General features: G+C 48.4%; 2 protein-coding genes across 2 annotated transcripts; both read left to right on the top strand.

The window, feature by feature from the left end:
• The first annotated feature begins 4,888 nt into the window (after positions 1 to 4,888).
• On the top strand, positions 4,889 to 5,845 carry LOC102563206 (olfactory receptor 51A4-like). The gene has a single exon (XM_006273132.3). The coding sequence runs from the start codon at positions 4,889 to 4,891 to the stop codon at positions 5,843 to 5,845; it is 957 nt and encodes a 318-aa protein (XP_006273194.3).
• An 11,885-nt stretch (positions 5,846 to 17,730) lies between these two features.
• On the top strand, positions 17,731 to 18,666 carry LOC102563442 (olfactory receptor 51G2). Its single transcript, XM_014600801.3, has one exon. The coding sequence runs from the start codon at positions 17,731 to 17,733 to the stop codon at positions 18,664 to 18,666; it is 936 nt and encodes a 311-aa protein (XP_014456287.1).
• The last annotated feature ends 2,947 nt before the right edge of the window (positions 18,667 to 21,613 follow it).

Consider the following 21,613-nt stretch of genomic DNA (forward strand, 5'->3'; position numbering starts at 1 on the left):
GTGGGATCTCCATCCGTGGAGGTATTTAAGACCCGGGTAGACAAAGCCTTGGCTGGGATGATGTAGTTGGGGCTGGTCCTGCTATGAGCAGGGGGTTCGACTGGATGTAACCTCTTGAGGTCCCTCCCAACCCTCATTTTCTAAGTCAGCAATCTTTCTGGGCTTCCTCTGTCCCTCTGTACCACACGAACCATGCAGTGCTTCCGATTTACATGACAATGTTTTCGGGGATGGCTCAGCTCTCTTATTACGTGTTGGCGCAAGGCCCAGCAGGATGGAGCCGCCACTTCAGGGTCCCTGAAATAGCTCCATCCTTCAATGCCTACATTCACAATATATCATTAAAAAGTGCTGGGGTCGAGCCCATGGTTGGGAGGTAATGTCCTTTGACCTCGAGACATTGTGGGAATAGAGGGCCAAGCAACAAAGGCTGCGCGTGTGTTTCCTACAATGGGGACTGGTGAATGGAGCACGGTGGCTGAAGCAGACAGGGGTGGGCTGGGGACAGGGCGTGATATAATTGGAGTGACAGGGACTGGGCGAAATAGAGACATCTGCGAGCAGATTGAGTTACGCCGGGTGTAGGGTTTACGCAGCAGCCAGGCAACACAAAACCGGAGGAGGCCATGTGAAGTAGAAAAAAATATATATATCCTCCAAAAATAATGCACAGGGTATTAAGACCGGATCCTTCCAGGGGCTGAGTGCAACCTCAGCTCCTAAGCAGGGATTTCAGTGGGAACAAAGGACACTGAGTACCTATCTGGAGGGACTCAGGACTTTACAGGATCAGGCCCTATGCAAGAAGCACACCTGGGTGCAGAGGACGAGAACAGGCTCCAAGGATATATGCACCATTTAAATGCCGCATAAGTCCACACTTCATGTCTTTGTTCTGACCCCGCTAAACAAGGATAGACTTGCGATTGGTTCAGATCGGTCGGGAGCCTGCTAGCCAGGAGGAGAAGCTGAGGATGGGGAATATTTGTACATGTAAAGGGGACCTGGAAAAGGTCATGATGGAGGTGCTGGGGAGCAAACACCGAGGAAAGTGAGTTTTGGGGAAACAGCATGTTTTTGGGTGTGCAGTGAGTCGTGTTTTTTCACCTGTACATGAAAGGATAAATAGGGGCACGCGGTGTCTGCACGCACTTAGCTGCTGGAAACGATCCAGGAAAGAGAAACAACAGAGGCAAAGCACAATTCCCAACAGACGTCTGCTTTCCCAAGACCTGCGCACCCCATATGTGCTCCTTTACTGTGATATTTGTGAACATTTGTGTCCGTGGTGATTGGTGCTCAGCCCGGAGCATATGCTCGGCTGCTGCGTGCCGTTGTGTGATGCTGAATTGCATCCGCTGAGAATCTGGCCCTATGCTGCATGGTCTGCACGGGACCTGGGCATGGTCTGTGCTTCACTGGGCTCGCAGATTAGCCCCTTATTCAAAGCTCCTTGAAGGTAAAGGAAAAGCTCCCACTGACTTCAGTGTAGCTTGTGCCAGGCTGTTAGAGGCCCTGAGCTAGATCTGTGCAAAGGAGATGGTTTCACCCTCTGGCCCAGGATACCTATTTTTGATGACTCCCTCTTTGTGATTCTTCTGCTTAAAAAGCAGCCATTGTGCAGGTGAGGTGAGGAGCAGAAAGGATGCATGGGGCAGGGATAACCCACCAGAGAAAAGAACAGGCTTTGCGGAGAGCCCCATGGCTGCCGCCTGCCTGTGAAACCCAGACATCATCCCAGCCAAGGCTTTGTCTACCTGGGTCTTGAAAACCTCCAACCTCCTCTCTGGGTAACCTGTTCCAGTGCTTCACCAGCCTCCTAGTGAGAAAGTATTTCCTAATATCCAACCTCAACTTCCCTTGTTGCAACTTGAGCCCATTGCTCCTTGTGCTACACTCAACACATCATTTTTCAAGTCTGCAACAGGGTTTTGGGGTCCTTGTTAACTCAATTAGCCAAAGGTATTTTTGTGCCACAGGTGGGCACCAAGGAGAACGTTCCCATGCCTCTTGGCACCTGGCCGAGGCCCTGCAAGGTACTGCTGTGCCATCTGCATGGTGATTTTACTGGTCCTTGATGCCACACAGCAAACAGACTCTTTTTTATCTCTTGAATGTGGACCCTGTGGATTAAAGACGCACATCCTGAATCTGGGACTCTGTCCAATTCCAATAGGTGAGTGTCAGTAACTCCAAATTGGGAGGTAGTCAGTTGACAGTGTTAAAGGTGACTCAGACACTGGGACCAGTGAATATTTCCAGTTGCCTATGCTACCAGCCCAGTGGGCTTTCTAGAAATGCCTTATAAATAGCGTGCACTGACAGATGTGATGTTCATGTGGCCAGCGTGTCTTGACTGGACTTTCTCATTGTAAAGGTAATTTTCATTACTTGTTCCTGTGCAGGAATGGGAGTTGATTTACACAGGTGTGAGCAATGAGATGGGCAGAAAATGAGTTTATTTTTGTTTAGTAGAAAAACGAAGGGATGGGGGCGGTGGGATCAATTTGGTTTTAACTAACACAGTTTTTTATTCTCATTTTTCATTGAAATAGAAATCAAATATGAAAAAAAAACCAACCAAAAAACTCTGGAAAGTTTCATTTTAGAGCCATCAGACACTTCCATTTGGCCCAAAACACAGCCCTTCTTCCCTCTGGGAACACTTCACCATTTTGTTTAGTATAGTTTCTTTTATTCTTTACCAGTTTTTAAACCCCCCCGCCAAAATCTATTTTGAAATGAAAATTTGAAACTTTTCCATTCTGAAATGTTGTGACATTTTTGCATTTCCAAAGCCAAATATTTTCATTCAAAAAAAGAAAATGATTCAAAGAGCTGCAGGCTGGGGACCGACTGATTAAGCAGCAGCTCTGCAGAACAGTACGTGGGGGTGAGAGTGGACAGGAAGCTGAACAGGAGCCAGCGGTGTGCCCCTGTTGCCGAGGGCCCCTTGTACATATGATGAATATTGCTGAAATTTGTTAGGTAGCAAACTAAAATACATTGGGTGTGTTTTACTTTGCCAAGCAAAGAAGTCATATACATCAAAATACGCTGCCGAAGGCGTACACTGTTATGAAATTTAATTGTAATATGCTGCTGAGCATGTACACTGTTATGGAATTAAATAGTTAAAAAGGACAATTAAACCACTAAAAAGGGCAATTTCATATGTATAAGGGCTCTTTGTCATGTGTACAAGGGCCCAAGAAGGCTACTGGCATCCTGGGCTGCATTGTCAGCAGGCGCGTTGTCAGCAGTTGAAGGGCAATGATTCTTCCCATCTATTCAGCACTGGGGAGGCCACATCTGGAGTCGTGTGTCCAGTTGTGGGACCCCACTACAGGACAGATGTAGACACATTGCAGAGAGCCCAGTGGATGGCAATGAGAATGGTTGTGGGGCTGGGAGACATGACTTGTGAGGAGAGGCTGAGGGAACTGGACTGATTTAGTCTGGAGAAGAGAAGACTGAGGCCGTGTCCAGACACACATGGACGTTTGGTTCCCCAGAGACAACGAATGCTGGTGCACCCCATGCCACCACTAGTTATCCCTGAGGAATGCTTGCTCTTTTCTCCAGACTAAATCAGCCCAGATCCCTCAACCTCTTCTCACAAGTCATGTGCCCCAGGCCCCAAGCCATTCTCATTGATGTCCACAGGACTTTCTCCAATGTGTCCACATCCTTTCTGTACTGGGGACCCACAACTGGAGGCAGGACTGCAGATGTGACCTCTCCAGTGCCAAATAGAGGGGAAGAATCACTTTCCTCCATTTGTGGGCAACGCTCCTGCCAATGCAGCCCAGGATGTCAGTAGCCTTCTTGGCACCAAGGGTGCACTGCTGGTTCCTTTTCAGCTATTGTCCACTGTCACCCCCAGGTCCTTTTCTGCAGACCTGCTGCCCAGCCTGTCCCGGTGCATGGGATTGCTTGGCCCTAAGTGCAGGACTTTGCACTCATCCTTGTTGAACCTCATGAGATTTCTTTTGGCCCAATCCTCCCATTTGTCTACATCTCTCTGACTCCTAGCCCTGCCCTCTAGCGTATCTACTAGTCCCCTAGCTTGGTATCTTCCATGAACTTCCTTAGGATTCACTCCATTTCATCCTCCAGGTCGTTAATGAAGGTATAAATATTCAGCATTCAGAATGGCTCATCTGGAAAGCAGGGAGCAGAGCAGACCCAGCCCCCTGGTGATTTAAACCCAGTCTTTGCAAGGGGTTAGATATTTGCAGATGACTTTAAGAGGCATGTGCTAAAAGCTGGAACTGCCTAGCCCTGAACTGTGTGCTAAGGTTGTTCAAAACACAGACATTCAAAGACACCCGGGAAGTTCAGCCCTGTGATCTGAGCTCTGGACCGACACTCAGGACCCCTGGTTTCAATCACCAGTATGTGGGAGCTGTTGGGTGCTGTCTACTCCTATCATTTCTCTAAGTGCCTAGACATGGGCTTAGCAGGGTTGTTCTGTGGTTGTCTCTGAAAGAGCCCAAATGGCCTGTGCTTTTTCACTGATGGGAAACAGCTCCTTTGTCATACTCTTAAAAAGTTCAGAAACAAAGATTTTGAGGGTGAAAGCAGCTCTTTGGGAGAATGAAATGCATTTGAAAAAAGTTTCCTTGGAAAAAATGCCCTGGGATTTGGTGCACGTGCTGCCAGGCTGGGGCATTTTTGCACTTTGGCAGGGGGACACTTCTGGCTTAAAATGTTCCCTGCATTACGAGTGAGCTATCTCAGTGAACTCAGGGTTTGTGTAGGTTTAGTGCTCTGTCCTGATGCACCTTCTCGCCCATGCTGATGTGCCATTGCTTTCCCCCTAGCAGCTGACCAGCTCTGCCGATCTCCCTGGGACAGGACCCCACCGGCTGCTGCTTTCAGCATCATGTCAGCTTCCAACCTTACCACCTTCCCCTCGCTCACTTTCCTCCTCATGGGCTTCCCAGGGCTGGAGGCTGCTCCTTCCTGGCTGGCCCTGCCCATCTGCATCTTGTTCCTCCTCTCGGCTGTAGGGAACAGTACCGTTGTCTTCATCGTCCTCACGGAGCCGAGCCTCCATGCGCCCATGTACCTGTTCTTGCTCATGTTGGCCGTGTCGGACCTGGGCCTATCCACCGCCCTCTTGCCGACCATGCTCAGCTTATTTCTGTTTGGCCACCAAGAGGTCAGTGCCGGTGCCTGCTTCTCCCAGCTCTTCTTCATCCACACGTTCTCCATCATGGAGTCCTCGGTGCTACTGGCCATGGCTTTCGACCGCTTTGTGGCCAACTGCAAGCCCCTGCGGTACCCCTCCATCTTAACTCGCACCCGGGTGGTCCAGATTGGCTTTGCTATCGCTGTCCGGAGCATCGTCTTGCATCTCCCCCTCCCCTTCCTCCTTCAGGGCCAGAGGTACTGCCAGCCCAATGTCCTGTCTCATTCGTACTGCTTGCACCCAGATGTGATGAAGCTGGCTTGCACAAACGGCCGTTACAGCTCATATGGCCTTTTTGTGGTCTTCTCCACCATGGGGATGGACCCCGTGTTCATTGTCTTCTCTTATGCCTGGATCCTGAAGAGCGTCCTCAGCATTGTGTCGGTGGAGGGACGCATCAAGGCGCTGAACACCTGCGCCTCGCACATCTCTGTGGTGGTGATCTTCTACACCCCCATGCTGGTGCTGTCACTCATCAACCGGCTGGGCCTCCATGTCACCCCCTTCATCCACATCCTCCTCTCCTTCCTCCACTTCCTGGTCCCGCCGGTCCTCAACCCCTTGCTCTATTGCGTGAAGATGAAGGAGGTGCGTGGGCGCATCACCGGCCGGCTCCTGAGGTCCCAGAGGGTCTGCTCAATGCACTGAAGACCAGGCCTATCTCTGCACAGAAAAGGGAGGCTGCAAGTCTTCTGGGGGGTGCAATCCCCTCCCCAGGCAGGGTATGAGGGTGAAGCCTAGGAGGTTGCTCACTTACAACCTCCTTCCCCCAGCTAAAGAGACCAGTGCAGGGTATTGGGGTCCCTCAGTCTTGTGCTACTCTGTGCCTGGGGGGGGGGGGGGGTCACCATACATAAGACTTTTGCAAAGGGGGGGGTCAAACTACCTACTGGTTTGGGGGCTGGGGCACATAACTGAGGATAGGCTGGGAGAACTGATCTTATTTAGTCCAGAGAAGAGAAGACCGAGGGGGGATTTGATAGCAGCCTTCAACTCCCTGCAGGGCGGTTGCAAAGAGGATGGAGCTGGACATGCATGAGTCATAGCTATGATGTAGAGCAGGGGGTTTCAACCTTTTTGGGTCATTGTACCCCATGCAGCCGGTCGAGAAGGCAGGTGTCCCCCAGCAGCCAGATGAGCGGAAACCCAGGGAGTGGGGGTCCCCCACGGACGATCGGTGAGCATACCCCTAGTTGAAAACCCCTGATATAGTGAACAGAAGACTTGATTAATTTAATTTCTCTTTATAAGCTTTGTTTAGCTTAAAGTAGATCAAATCTGACCTTGATGGTAGCAGTAGGGAGCAATTAGCTGTCACATCCTGGTCCACTTCTAATTTGGGATTTTTGATTTGTATAGTTGTTGCTCCATCGACCGGGAGGCTGTTGGGTGTTTGGTGGCCGTTGCAATGACATTCATTATAAATTTTCCTATTTTGGATTTCCACATAGCAGGGTGGGCCATGCATTTGAGTAATTGCAGCGTATGCCTTAAAATCATGATTTAAAATAATAATAATAATAATGTGGAGGTTCATTTTATGCACCCTGAGTGGGGGTGGAAACTGTGGGATAAGCTAATCATCTGTCTCAGCGGAGCAAAGAGTGCAGGAATAAAGAGATATCTGGCCTCTGGATGGACCACTTTCTCACTAAGGGACCTCAAGCTGTTTGCATTTTCATTTATGCAAAGGGTTGGCTGAGCCCAGGGTGAGATGCTTACCCAGGAAGGAAAAGTGCTTGTTGGAGCCTCTGGAGAAAAGAGACCAGAGCTTCCTCAGGCAGATTTGGGACACAGCAGGGCCCACAATGAAGCAGAGAGATGCCATGCTGAGTGCCAGGAGTTCGCTGTTTAGCTCAGGTGCTCCTGCAGGTGTCACCTTCATTGTGTAGGTGGGGAAACCGAGTCACAGAGTGGTCACTTTGCCAGTGTCCACCAGCAAAAGCATCATCAGCAGTGGGAATGGAGAGTCAGGGCATGGAGAGACGAGCACATTGATTGTGTGCACTCATGTAAATTAAGACCAGGATTCAGACTGGATTGACATGCAATGAAAACTGGCTGGATCATTAGGCTCAAAGAGCAGTAGTCAATGGCTCTATATGTAGTTGGCAGCTAGTGGATTGCCTTGGGGGTCGGTCCTGGGGCCGGTTTTGTATGCTATCTCATTCAATGACCTGGAAGATGGGATAAAGTGCACCCTCAGCAAGTTTGCAGATGACACTGAAACAGGGAGGAGGAGTAGATACACTGGAGGGTAGGGCTATGATTCAGAGTGACCTCGACAAATTGGAGGATTGGGCCAAAAGACATCTCATGAGCTTCAACTAGGACAAGTGCAAAGCGCTGCACTTAGGACAAAGCAATCCCATGCACCAGTGCAGGCTGCGGGTGACTGGATGGGCAGAAGCTCTGCAGAAGAAGACCTGGGGGTCACAAGAGACAAGAAGCTGCGCAGGAGCCTGCAGTGTGCCCTTGTCACAGAGAAGGTGAACAGCTGCATTGAGCTGTATTAGTAGGAGCATCGCCAGATCAAGGGTAGTGATTCCTCCCCTCTATTTAGCACTGGGGAGGCCACATCTGGAGTCCTGTGTCCAGTTGTGGACCCTCACTACAGAAAGGATGTGGACAAGTTAGAGAAAGTCCAGCGGAGGACAACAAAAATGGTTTGGGGGCTGTGGGACATGACTTGTGAGGAGAGACTGAGGGAAATGGGCTGATTTAGTCTGCAGAAAAAAAGACTGAGGAGGGATTTGATAGTGTCACAACCCAGTGATTTTGGTGCCTCGGCACGGTGGAATTTTCCCGCCACATGAGAGCCTCTTGCAAAGTAAAGGTTTTCTGTTGCAGCAGAAAACCCCCGGTGCAAGAGAGTTCCCGCCATTCAAATGCAAATTTGTGTCCCGCTATTGGCCAGCTCTAAATTATTCCTACGTGGCGGCTAGTAATTGGCTTGCTAGCAGTTTAAAATTTCGCGCGACTTCCGCCCAAGTCGGAGAACTTTGAGCACGCTGCAGAGTGCTTCTAAAAGAGATCTGACTTGCAGCTGAGCTGATCGATAGACTGATCACCTACCGATTCTTCTCCCCGTCGCCGAGCGCAATCCCAGACGTATCCTTTTCCCTGCCGGCCTGATTTGTAGATGGACGTGCTGGCCTGAGCCCTGCCAGCTGGAACAACTAACATAGCTGTTCAGACGACCGGACCATTTTCGTCACAACCACAAGCGACGTAAGTAAAGTTTTACAACCATAAAGCTTTCTCGGCCTCTCTATTCACCAGCCCGCCCGACGAACGAGCAATTATTAAATCACCTCGAGTCGGCTTTGGCCGTCCGAGACAGATAGCAGCCTTCACCTCCCTGCAGGGGGGCTGCAAAGAGGATGGGGCTGGACTGGTTTCAGTGGGGGCAGATGACAGGACAAGGAGAAATTTTCTCCACCTGTGTAATGCTGGATCATAACGATCCTTCCACCAGCCATGATGGTGATGAGTCCTTTGTACGGCAGAATGGCCCAGAAGCCCAGGCAAGGACCAGATCCCCACTGTGCTTGCTGCTGTACCCTTATAAAACAGGAAGGCAGCCTCTTCACCACAGACCTTATTATTTAAGAAGCACAACACTGTGTCTCTCAGATTGCAGGGTAATATGTACAAGCAATAGCTGCCTGGAGATGGGATAAGACACATTGCTCTGTTGTCAACCTTTCACTCCCTGCGTGCACCCTGGGGCATCTCTTGCTTCTCTCTCCACTTCCGAATGGAAATGCATTTGAGAGAGGGAAGGACATAGATAAGGCAGGGGCCAAGGCACCTCTTTTCCTGCTCATCTGGCCAAGCACTTAGTGATTTAACAATCAACCTCAGTGAGTGATGAATGTGCTTCTCCATCCTGCTGCAGCAGAAGAGATGGGCCACTGCCTCTGTGCCTGGGGGCTAGTGACCGGATCAGAAACACACTCCCTATACTTCAGGGAGCTTGAATGCAAGATACTTGTCTTCCCCTTGGCTTTCCTTGGAGGATGGATGGCTGCAAGGAGGGCTTCCAGTTAAAATCCCAGCTCCTCTTCCAACCCTATTGCTGAGAAGCCCCTTACTCAATGTAAACGGAGCAAAGGACAGGTTGCTAACAGCAAACACAGCCTGCCTGTCTCATGGATGAGCTGGTTATCTTTCCACTCCAGAGTCCAGTGGGATTTACATGGCTGGACAAAACTGGTGTAAACGCGCTGTCTGTCCAGGTCCAGAGCCAGGAGGAAGGGCTGCTATTTGCTGCCCTTGGCAACTCCTCATTCAAGAGTGAGGGGTATATAAGACTCTCTGATTCCCCACTTGGAGGTATTGCAGAATAGGTGTTTTGACCAGCACTCTTGAAGCTGGCACTGCTGGTTGTGGTGGACACATGTCAGCAGGGCCACATAGAGTCCAAGTAGCTTAATTGTCCTTGGTAGTGACACGCCAACAACACTATCCCAAGCCAGCTCCTTGCCTCACTCGGGATGAGTCCCAAACACTTTGCTCTCACTTCCTGCAGCACCTGGTTATTCACAGGCTGCTTGCAGCAGGTGAGAGGTGGAAGAGGAGTGGAGGGGGACCTACTTCTGAGCATGGAGGGGAAGGAGCTGGATCCTTACCTGCTTTGGGGACCCTAAAAACCTCAGGGGGGTGCATTCAGCAGTGGGGTGCAACTGCACCACTGCATCCCCTCCGGATCTGCCCTGAGCACAATGGAAGACCTTGCCCCAAAGACCCTACCAGACAGAGAGCAGGGAGCAAGGGACCAGCCCTCTTGGTGCTCGGGGTGAAAGTCATTTGGAGCAGGGGTCTTCTCTTTGTCCTGTATGTCTTTGAATAGTGGCTTGGACAAGCAGACCTTAACTCCCATCGGAGCTACTAGAAATGGTAATAAAGGGTGCCAATGCTGCACCTAGCCATGGCATGCAATGACCTCTTTATAAACGAGGTCTACCTTTATTGGCACAGAGATGCTGAGTCTTCTTTATGCATAGTAAAGTCGGGCAGGTCCAGGGGTTACAGCAAACTTTTGCAAGGCTGAGGCATCAACGCTGTCCATTTGTGGCCCTAACGGACTCGATCTCCAGGTTCCCAGCACGTTCCCTGTCCACTCCGTATCAACAGGACCCAAAGCTAGGTGCTGCCTCCTTCCACTGCAGGGAAGATGGGTCCTCCTTGCTGCTGCTGACTTTCCTGGCTCAGCTGGCTCTTTGGACTTGGCTTCATACTAATACAGTCATGAGCAGGCAGGACCAGTCCCAGAAGTGGTTAATTCAAGCCATTTCAATAAGCCAGGCCAGTTTCTGGGTTGCTCAGAGGGCGTTAATGAATGCACCTGCAGCTTTGACAATATACACCACCGCCTACCACTTCATAGGTCTGAAACAGCTCTGAAGGGTGCATGGCCGGCAAGAGAGTACATGAGCAGACATGATCTAGTGGGCATTAGCCACCCCTATGATACTGCTTTTTTAAATGTGGTTATGCTGTGCAACTCCTTAGGCACCATGTTTGCTTGCAGTTTCCTCTCCTGTTCAGAACAGTCCTAGAAATAAGAGAGCAGCGGGGTTGGGAGGGACTAGGTCACATCTAGTCCAACCCCCTGCCCAAGGCAGCATGAACCCTATCCAAAGCAGCCCAGACAAACCCATCATTTAAACTATTCATAAAACTTCCTTCAACCCTGACACAGCACCAGACATCACACCTAAACCTGGCACAGGGAAAGCAGGGGGATCACAGTATTTCCTCCTGGTCAGGTTGGTATGGATTGTGGGGTTTTTGCCTTTGTAACGGTGGGCATGCTCCTTTACCTGGTTCTCTTGAGCATGTATCGACAACAGTAAAGTTACCAGCTGTGTGGTGCTCTCTCTCCAATCTCAAGACATAATGGCAGGTGCTTAAAGGGAGCATCAGGGCAGCACCTTCTCCTCCCAGGTGTGCCATGGGGTGGGGATGAATGGCCACCATCCATCTTCCCTAAAGGTGCCTTCGTCTCAGTGCCAGATGGAGCAGTGCCCTGGGCAAGAGGAAATGGCAAAGGACTGGATAATAACATAGGTCTGCCTAGGCTTGGTGAATGCAGCATGGTGTCTGATAATACTCAGCATTAGCAATACAAAGCTAAAACTCTGGAAGGAAATCACCGAGCAAGCCACAAATCTTTCACAGGCAGGAAACCTCAGGGCTCTTGCATCTGGCAGAGGAAGGCAGAACCGGAGCCAGTTCTGCCAGGCCCTTTCTGCTGAAAGATAAGAGATGCATTTTTGATACCCAGGGAGATTTGCTATAGGAACAAGATCCCGGTGGGATCATTCTCTCATGGGGTCTGTGGTCTCTTTTGGAAGAGATGCTTTAGCCAAGCATGAGTTTAGGGGCTTAGTAGAGGTGGATGAATTTTAATGGCCTGTCACATATGCAGGCAACGATATAATGGTCTGGACTGGCCTTATATTTTATGGATGTAAGGAATATCTATGGGCTGTACTGTTAACTGCACAAAGGCATGGATTAATCGTAACCGCAGTGCAACATGACCTGAGCCCTGTGCTAGACAGATGATCTTCTGCTCAGGAGATGGTGGCCGTATCAGGATGCCCATGAATTAAGATGGAGAAGAGTGGGGTCTGCTGGGAGCCTGTGCATTGATCAGCCATTTAAGAAGGCAAATGTGACCCTAGGATGCATCAGGAAAAGATGCTTGAGGTTGGGATACATGGATGTGATGTGGCTGAGAGTCAATTCAGGCTGGAAATTAGAAGCTGGTCCCCACTTATCTGTTGGAAGATGTTTCCAGTAGAAGAAACCAGAGCAAAAACCTTGACTGGTTTGAAGACAGGACTCAAACAATTTCTGAGTGGGGGCACAAGGAAACAGCAGGTCCATCTCAAAACGGGTATCACTGAGACCCCATGGGCATGGAGAGGAGCAAAGAGATGACTAGGAGCCTGCAAAGGTGCCCCATGGAAAGGGATTTGAATGGCTGTGACCACTTAGAAATGAGATAAAGGAGATGGGACAATGCATGGTGCAGAAAAGGTGGGCTCAGAGTTTATGTCTACACGTTGTGTTGTAAAACAACTGTCCTGAATAAATGGGATTAAAAGCCATTAAGACTGTAATAAACCTCATAACCATCTAGCCTGGTCACTTGTGCAATACAGGCAAGAGCACTCCAGCCACACTCTGCTGGGTGAGATAGAAAAATTAAATACTAAATTAAATAATAAATATTAATTAAATTAAATTAAATAATAAATAATAAATATTAATTAAATACTGTAGAGATTTGGTCTCCCTGAGATTGAAACAGGAGTTTACAGAACTACCTGGTGGATCTTGGTTCTCCCCCAGCAAGGATCATTGAGAAGAGACTAAAATGTTTGCATTTTCTTGCATTCCTTCTTTCTTTTGGTTTCCAGCAAAACCCCTGGAGAAGGCAGGTTTTTGCTAAAAAAATGAGCCTTGCTGAGGCTACAGCTCTGGGAATCCCCCCCTGCCCAGAAGATATGGGAGGGTTTTCATCTCTCATTTTCTTTGCATAAGACAAAGGCCACTCTGACTACCTCCTCAGCCGCTCTGTAGCCACGTGGAAGCAGAAAGCTGCCCCTGGAGTATTACTATTGCTGTATCATTGTGTATTTTACTGTAGCAAGATTACACCCGAAATAATGTAATTTCCCCTCTGTCATCCTCCAGTGCCGTATTTGAACCATTGGGAAAGTGATAAAGTCCCTGCACGCCAGGAATATAGCTCATAGCAGGGACTATGCCGCAGTCCCCATGACACACCAGTGATGGGCTCCATTATAAACTGCCCAAGATTGGCTTCCCTAAAGTGTTAGCATTGGGGGAAACTGGGGTTACATCAAGTTAATGTCCAAATGATCACCCAGGTGGCCAGGTGGTCCCAGAAGCATCACACCGGGGTGCTTCATAAACACTGTTTCACCTCTGTTTCAGCAGATGCAGTCGGCTGTCAGGGCTAGTGCTCCAATGACTCTCATTGCTAGGTGGAAGTCTTCTCTGCCATGAGCTGTGCCCCTGCCTCGTCAGGACGTAGGTATGTTGGCTGGTTTCATTCTCCGTGTCTCTCTGAAATGCAAAGGGCCAGATAAGCACAGTGAGCTGCATGCATCTGGAACAACTGTTTGGTGCAAGGGCAGGGGTCTCAGCTGGGCTGTCTTTGTGAGCTGGAGCCTAATCTCCTCTCAGACCACAAGGAAATCCCCCTTCCACTAATTACGAGCATGATCCTTGAAGGACTGGCTATGTTTTGACAGTCAAATGGAGGTCAGGGGGTTTTGAAGGCAATGCCCAGCGTGAGTCTCAGTGTTAGAACCACAGCCATCCTTTCCTGAAAGGTGCATGCTGTGAAAAGACCCCTGGTGCGATCAAGGAGCAGATGGCAATGGCCTTGGGTTCATTGGCCCCTAGAACTGTAGTTGGCAAATATATTATCCCTGAAAATACCGGAAGTGCAAGCTGCAGGGCCTTGTTGCTGTCGGTCTGGAGGCAAGTGAGATGGTTTGGTGGTTTGGAGGATGAAATCTCCAATGCTTCTGCAGAAATACCCACCTTAGGGCCAGGCTGGACTGCACCTGGTTTTGCTGAGCGTCCTCCTGCAGGTGCCCAACTTTGTGCTTTTTGCCTCCCCTGGGTGAGGAAGCACCTGATTCTCCCCATCTCGGGCCTGACCGAGGGCAATATCACTCCATTCATACAATGCACTTACCAAGGAGGTCTAGCAGCTTCAGGAGCCTGGGAGCTGTGGGGAGCCGGGTGTCCAGGAACACTGCCTGAACCACCGTGCTGTGTGATCTGAGCAGCGGGGTTAAAGCCCGACCTGAAGAGGGCTTAAAAAGATTTTAAAGCACGAGTCCTCAGACCTGTCTGTCTTCCCGAATGCCCTAGGGACTCCAGCAGACCCAGCTTCCTTTGACAGTGGGAAAGTAGCTTAGCATCAACTGTTCAACCCCTGAGCAGAAAGTGTCTCTGTCACCGTGCACTGCCCTTTAGCTCTTCTGACTGGCAACTCTATAACTTGGCTGGAGGCTGGAGATGGGAAGTGCATAGCTAAGACCCCTGGCATTGTTTCTTAACTACCCCAAATTCGTTAACGAGATGTGGTTTCTTTTCAACTCTTGATTGGCTTTCTGCTTGATTTTCCAAAAGCCTGATATCAAACTCAGTAGAGTTCATATAGTATGTGCATAATAAACTTCTCTGTATTGAACCTGATTCAGTCTTAAAACTCAAAGGGTGCGTCTACATGAGATGCGTTAATGCTCATTAGCCTAATTTAATGCGCATTACAGGCACGCATCTACATGTGTACACCCTCAATGTGCATTAAAAACAGCAAAATTAGGCTAATTGCACCTAAATTAAATACCTGCAAATGCAGATATCAAAATTAGTTGTGATTAGTTATGGTGCATTATTGCACACATAGATGCAATCTAGCACTAACTTTCATGTTGTGTCTGCCCAGCCACTAGGCATGAATGCACATTAAATTTAGTCATGCTTAAATGCATGTGTAGATAGACTACAAATGTCCCAAGAACAGGGAGGTCACATAAAGTATTTATAAATTATGACAGATTTGCAACTCTGTCTCCTTCACACTAACACTCCTAGGGGATGGAGATGATACAGATCTAATACAGAGGCAAACCTATAGACGTAGACCTATAGATTACTTCTATTTGTTAGCTGAAGTTCAGGTTTTATGCAAATCCTTCTCAATTGCCTTTAGAAATACACTTCCAGCAAGCAACTCACCCTGGGTAAATGTGCGGTACAGGGGCTAATATTACATATAATATTATACAAATTGGGGACTTGATAAAAATCCAGAGAATGAGCATTTTATATGCTGATCCCAGTGTTCCTTGTAGCATTAAGGAAATCCCAAGCCTGTATCCCATCTGATGTCACAGCAAATCAGGAGAGCTGACTTGACTTACTAGGACAGGGGCTAAGATGTTGCTGCTTATATGGAGCCATCAGGTTTAGTCTCCTCATAAACATCTGGGTGTTGCACTGCATTGTTGTAGAAATTCTGAAGACAATCAGAAATCAGAGGAAAAATAATGTGTAAATGCCTTTTGGGCACTCGTTGCAATACAAGGTGCTACAAACAGATCCGTTGTGTCATTATGTCCTATGGAGATCCAGACACATGATTCATAAATTCAGAGATGTAGAAGGGATCTTATGGCCATGCCTTCTCCTTTACACAGACAGGACTCCCTGGAATTAATTCTTATAGGGGTTATGTCTGTATTGTAGGAAGCCACCCAATCTTGAGTTAAAAAATGCAGAGGGTGGAGAATACATCACAACCCTGCCTAAGTTGTTCCAATGATAAACTGCGCTCATTGACAAAAGAAAATGTGCTTTATTTCTAGTCTGAATAGATCTGACTTGGATGTTGGCTCTTGTAAGACCTTGGCCACCTAGACCAGAAGATCCTTTCATCCAAGTCGTGTTCTCATGTAGGCACCAATAGATTGTGATCAAATCCCTTCATAAACATCTCTGTGATGAAAACAAGTTGAGCTCCTTGTAGCTGTGGCTGAAAGGTAGGTCTTGCAAACCTTTGCCCATCTTCCTGACTCTACTTTGATTTCTCTCTAGTTTTTCAGAGACAAGCCTTCAGAATGATGCAGGGAATGGAAATCTGTGGATATGTGTTTGGGCATTGGCAATGCGTACAGGCATGCATGCGGGTGCACATGAGATCGGCCGTGCACCCCCTGGAAGCGCCAACTGCAAAACTGGAAATGCACTTCTGGTCTCACCACTAGCTCAGTGATTGACCACTTGGGGACCTCCACGCTGCCACCGTGCTGTCCCAGATTTGGGAGGCATCAGTTGCCCATATGTTCAGGAATAGTAGTGGGGTGGGGGGCGGGGAGTACTAGATATGCTAGAAGTTAGGGCTAGGATTCAGTATGACCTAGATAAAATGGAGGATTGGACCAAAACAAACCCCACAAGGTTCAACAAGGACAAGTGCAAAGTCCTGCACTTAGGACCGAGCAGTTCCATGCACCAGTGCAGACTGGGCAGCAGCTCTGCAGAAAAAGACCTGGAGGTGTCAGTGGAGAGTAAGCTGAATGGGAGCCATCAATGTGCCCTTGTTACCAAGAAGGCTAATGACATTCTGGGCTGCACTGGTAGAAGCGTTGCCACCAGATGGTGGGCAGTGATTCCTCCCCTCTATCCAGCACTGGGGAGGCTACATCTGGAGTCCTGTGTCCAGTTTTGGGCCCCCCATTATAGAAAGGATGTGGGCAAATTGAAGAGAGTCAGGTGGAGGGCAAGAAAAATGGTGAGGAGGTTGGGGTACGGGACTTAGGATCATATAATCAGAGACAATGAGGGTGGAAGGGACCTCAGGAGGTCACATCTAGTCCAACCCCTGCCCAAAGCAGGACCAGCCCCAACTGCATCATCCCAGACAAGGCTTTGTCTACCCAGGTCTTCAAACCCTGCTAGGATGGAGAGTCCACCACCTCTCTGGGTAACCTGTTCCAGTGCTTTACTACCCTCCGCATGAGAAAGTTTTTCCTAATATCCAACCTTAACTTCCCTTGCTGCAACTGGAGCCCATTGCTCCTTGTCCTGTCATCTGACCCCACTGAGAACAGTTCAGCTCCATACTCTTTTGAACCCCACTGCAGGTAGTTAAAGGTTGCTATCAAATCCCCCCTCAGTCTTCCCTTCTGCTGCCTAAATAAGCCCAGTTCCCTCAGCCGCTCCTCACAAGTCATATAAAGTCTTGTATGTATATACATATATGTATGTGTATGTATATATATGCTTTGTATGTATCTATATATCTATATCTCTATATCTATAGCTAGAGATAGAGAGATATCTCTATCTCTATCTCTATCTCTATCTATCTGTAGATATAGAGATAGAGATAGAGATATCTCTATCTCTATCTCTAGAGATAGAGATATAGATATATCAAAGATAGCTCTATGTCTACATATATATATATATATATATATATATATATATATATATATTTTTTTTTTTTTGTTTTAATCTTTAGCTATTCTGAACAGATAACAACCAGTTTAAGCAAACCCAGCAAAACCCAGGAAGCACTGAAACATGTTTAGAAATAACATCCAGACAGGTCAATGAAATGTCCATTTTCTTAATACAATTTCATATGTTAGACATTTGTGATAAAAACAGGGTGTGATATGAGAGGCCACTCAGAATTAGAGAGCCAGAAATGACGATTATATGAAAGTCACAGTGAGGCTGACTATTGTTATGGACCAAATAAACAGAACTCAGGTCCAATTCATTCCTGTTTTTTTTCCATTTTCCTCTCACAAGGGTAAATTTGAGGGAATAGTGTTGTTGATCTTCATGGAGCATCCCAAGTTTTAAGAACTGCATGTATCTTTTTTTCAGTATTAGTGAGTGTCCTCTTCTTGTCCTTCCAGGAAGCAAGCCTGAAATTGTTCCGACCCATCCAGCGAACTATGTCAATGTTCAATGATACCAGAGTCAAATCTTCAGTTTTCCTACTCACAGGGATCCCTGGGCAGGAAGCTGCCCACATCTGGATTTCTATCCCTTTCTGTTCCATATATGTTGTTTCAATGGTAGGCAACACTGTCATTCTGTTCATTGTAAAAACTGATCCAAGCCTTCATGAACCCATGTACATTTTCCTTTCCATGTTGGCCCTCACAGACCTTGGCTTATCGATATCCACTGTACCAACTGTGATGGGCATATTCTGGTTTAATGTCCAAGAAATCAGCTTCACAGCCTGTTTTACTCAGCTGTTCTTCATCCACGCACTTTCCTTCATTGAATCCTCAGTGCTTCTGTCAATGGCCTTTGACAGATATGTTGCCATCTGCAACCCACTGAGATATGCCTCCATCTTAACCACCCCAAGAATAGCCAAAATGGGACTGGCCTTCATGCTAAGAGGGGTGCTTCTCATTTTTCCACTCCCTTTCCTTCTCAAAAGGTTTCAGTACTGCAAAGCTAATGTCCTCTCCCACTCATACTGCTTGCATCAGGAAGTCATGAAGATGGCATGCTCGGACATCAGGGTCAACAGTATCTACGGTTTGTTTGTCATTGTCTCCACAGTTGGGATGGACTCTCTGCTCATTCTCTTATCCTATGTAATGATCCTCAGAGCCGTCCTCAGCATTGCATCTCAGGAGGAGCGTCTCAAGGCCCTGAACACCTGTGTCTCCCACATCTGTGCTGTTCTGCTCTTCTATACACCGATGATTGGCTTGTCCATCGTACACCGATTCGGGAAGGACTTATCCCCCGTGGTCCAGATCCTCATGGGCTATGTCTACCTGCTGGTCCCGCCCCTGATGAACCCCATTGTATATAGCGTGAAAACCAAGCAGATCCGTGCACAGATGGTCAAGACATTCTTCAAGTGATGGGTCAAGTCTTCACAGGGCTCCAGCCCTGGTCACAAGGGATCTAAGAAAAAATGGATCACAGAGGCTTTCCTAAATGTTTATGGATAAGACAAAATGAGGAGCTACCAAGCCGCACTTGATAGACTCGAAGCCAGGGGTGGGCAATTATTTTGGCTGGAAGGATGATGTGGGGCTGGGGCTGGGTATGAGCTGTGATTTGCTGCCCACGAGCACCTGTGATGACTGCCAGTTCTGTGGGCAGAAGCATGTGGAGAGGTGATCACAGCTCTTCCCCAGGCCCTGGTCCCACTCTTTCACCACTCCACAATCCCAGAGTCTTCATGGACACTACTGGCCAGGACCTGCAGGCTACAGCATGGGGCCAGGGGGATGGGATGTGGCCATGGGTGGGTGGAGAGGTGCATCTGGGAGCAGACTGGGCAGGTAGGCCCAAAGATCAGGATCATGGGGTGGTGACAGAGCAGGGTTGGGGTCCGGGGCAGAGCCACGATCCACTGCCTGCTCACCCCTGCCTTCAGAACCAGCACCCGTTGCAGGGACATGCAGGCTGTGGATCACGGGTCATTGCTTCATGATCCTGATCCTGATCCTCCACCTTGCCCACCCACCCCACTCCTGGATGTGGCTCCTCACCTTCCCACAGCCCCATCCCATCTGCCCAGACGTGTGCCCTGCCTGCATGAGTCCTAGCTCCAGTGGTGGATGCAGGGCAGGTGGACTGGTGTGCCCAGGCAGTGGGGGCAGAAGAAACCACCACTGGGGCTGCCAGGAAATGGAGTCTGGCTGCTGTGCCACCCCAGCCCCGCTGTGCACCCGGGGATGATGGGAGACGTTGCACTCACCATGACTTAGGCTGCCCCCTGTGCCTGGATGGGGCAGGGCTGATGGACTTGGTGCAGGCTGGACAAAATGCCTTGGTGATCCAGATCCAGCCCATGGACTGTATTTTGCCCACCCTTGCTCCAAGACCTGGGAAAGAGCTGTCCTGCCCTAAGTATCTGGAGAGGGAGGATTATGGAAGGGAACAATACCAAGAGGAGAAAGTTTCTCCCAAGGTCCTGTTCTTGAGCCCTTCATTTTTTGGGGGTGAGATCAGATCAGCCTCACTGGTGAATTCTCAGCTCTGGGGTGCAGCAGCAGAATTAGATGGGCCTGTGCAGTCCTCAGGACCCACTACTAGCACCTTATGGGCAAGCTCACAGTGGTTGGGTTTATTCAGAGCCAGGAAATTAGTGAGATGTCACTGCATAGGTAGCATTATCTGTACCCATTCTGAATTCTTGTCTGTCTGTGGAATAAAGAGAATGGCTACAAATGGTGTCTGCATTGTAAATAACCTCTCAAACATGCATAGTCCATGAAGATCCTGCAATCCGGCAGGAAAGCTGCTGAGCTCTTTTGCAGTTACGCTTATGATCCCAGGTCATATGTGCTTGGTCATGGCTGTTCCATGAATGTTGCACCATATGTGTTTAGGGCTGGGGTTACAACAGGCATTTTCACACTTTTCCACACTCATGGCTTGGAGCTTGCAACTGAAATTGGCTGGAGACATAATTAAAACATGAGGCACAGGATAAGCTAACCAGTCATCCCAATGCATTGTCAGCTTTGCAAATTACTGTTTTTTTCCCCACATAGTACACTCCCCGATAAGACACACATTTTTATTGTGGGAAGACAGAATGAAAAACAAAGATTTTTCCATTGATGCCAAAGTAGAGCAGTGGAGCCTGAATAGAGCCCTTTCTTCACCATTCTCACCTTCCTTTTCCAGCTTATCCAAAAGCTGAAACCTTAAATGCATTCTCCAAAACCAACTATCTGGTAGTAGTAGTGATATTATTATTTAGACAGCTGAGGGAGTCAATAGGCTTAATGGTTCATTCTTCAGTCCATATGTATTAACAACCATAGTTGGTTTTGGAGCAGGAATTAAAGCATGGTGATTTATTTGAGGCAGAGAATTATCTTCCCTACTTCAGACCCAATTTTTAGGGTGGGGTGATAAATTTAGGGGTGAATGGGGTGTGTGGTACATGCCAAATGATCTCAGGGAAATGCACTGTACATTGATCAGAGCAGAATGGCTATGGGAGGGACCGACATTCAGGAGTCCTGGCGAGGTCCCCTCTTTTGTTCGAATCCTACCACCCCCCCAGAAATGCAACGCTGGTGGTAACAGGCCTCTATCTCCTATGGGTGAAGAGGCAAGTCCTATCCTTAGAGTACCCTGTCTCCTATGGGTGGCATCTTGGTGGATGTGGCCAGAAGATACAGTTTTTTAGCAATCTGCTAGGGGAACTGCTCTGGCAAAGCATAACCAGCTGGTTTAATTCAGAGCTCCCCCAGGCTGTTCTAAACCTCACTGGAGCTGGTAAAGAACTGGCTAAAATAGCAAGGGGTTGTAACCGGCTCCTGGACATCCCCTTTGTATTTCATGGAGTGCAGCTCTAGCACAGAGTAACATCCAGCCTTGCTTAATCTATCTCATGAGGCTGGAAAGGGCAGTCCTAGAGTTGGGGTAGTCCAGAAGAACATGGCTAATGTATAGGGTTAGATTCCTTCACCCTTGCAAAGCTGAGGGCTTGCAAACCAATGCGGGGTCATCTATAACTGCCTGATGAGATACTTCAGTTCATTGCTGCAGCTTTTAGTTCAGGTGCACAGAACCATGGCTATGCTGCAGCTGAGGGGAGAAACATTTTCCTTCAAAGTAAAAGGCACAGCGAAGAGCAGCATGGCTCATCCTTCATCCAGCACCATGTTCCCAATAAAGCCTGTTCACTGGGATATGACAGATTTAGGCAAGCTCCTTGGGAACTCAAAGTGAGGCACAGGGGGAATTCAGGTTGCAGAGGTCCACATGAATGGACAGTCCAGAGGTACAGATGTTTCTGAAGGTCAAGTTGATTAGCAGCTACAATTCTGATACTGAGCATGC

Source organism: Alligator mississippiensis, chromosome 1, assembly GCF_030867095.1.
Source record: "Alligator mississippiensis isolate rAllMis1 chromosome 1, rAllMis1, whole genome shotgun sequence".
NCBI lineage: Eukaryota > Metazoa > Chordata > Crocodylia > Alligatoridae > Alligator > Alligator mississippiensis.

Bases quoted from the DNA above. Each gene is read 5' to 3' on its own strand.
- LOC102563206 (XM_006273132.3), top strand. From the start codon at position 4,889: ATGTCAGCTTCCAACCTTACCACCTTCCCCTCGCTCACTTTCCTCCTC.
- LOC102563442 (XM_014600801.3), top strand. From the start codon at position 17,731: ATGTCAATGTTCAATGATACCAGAGTCAAATCTTCAGTTTTCCTACTC.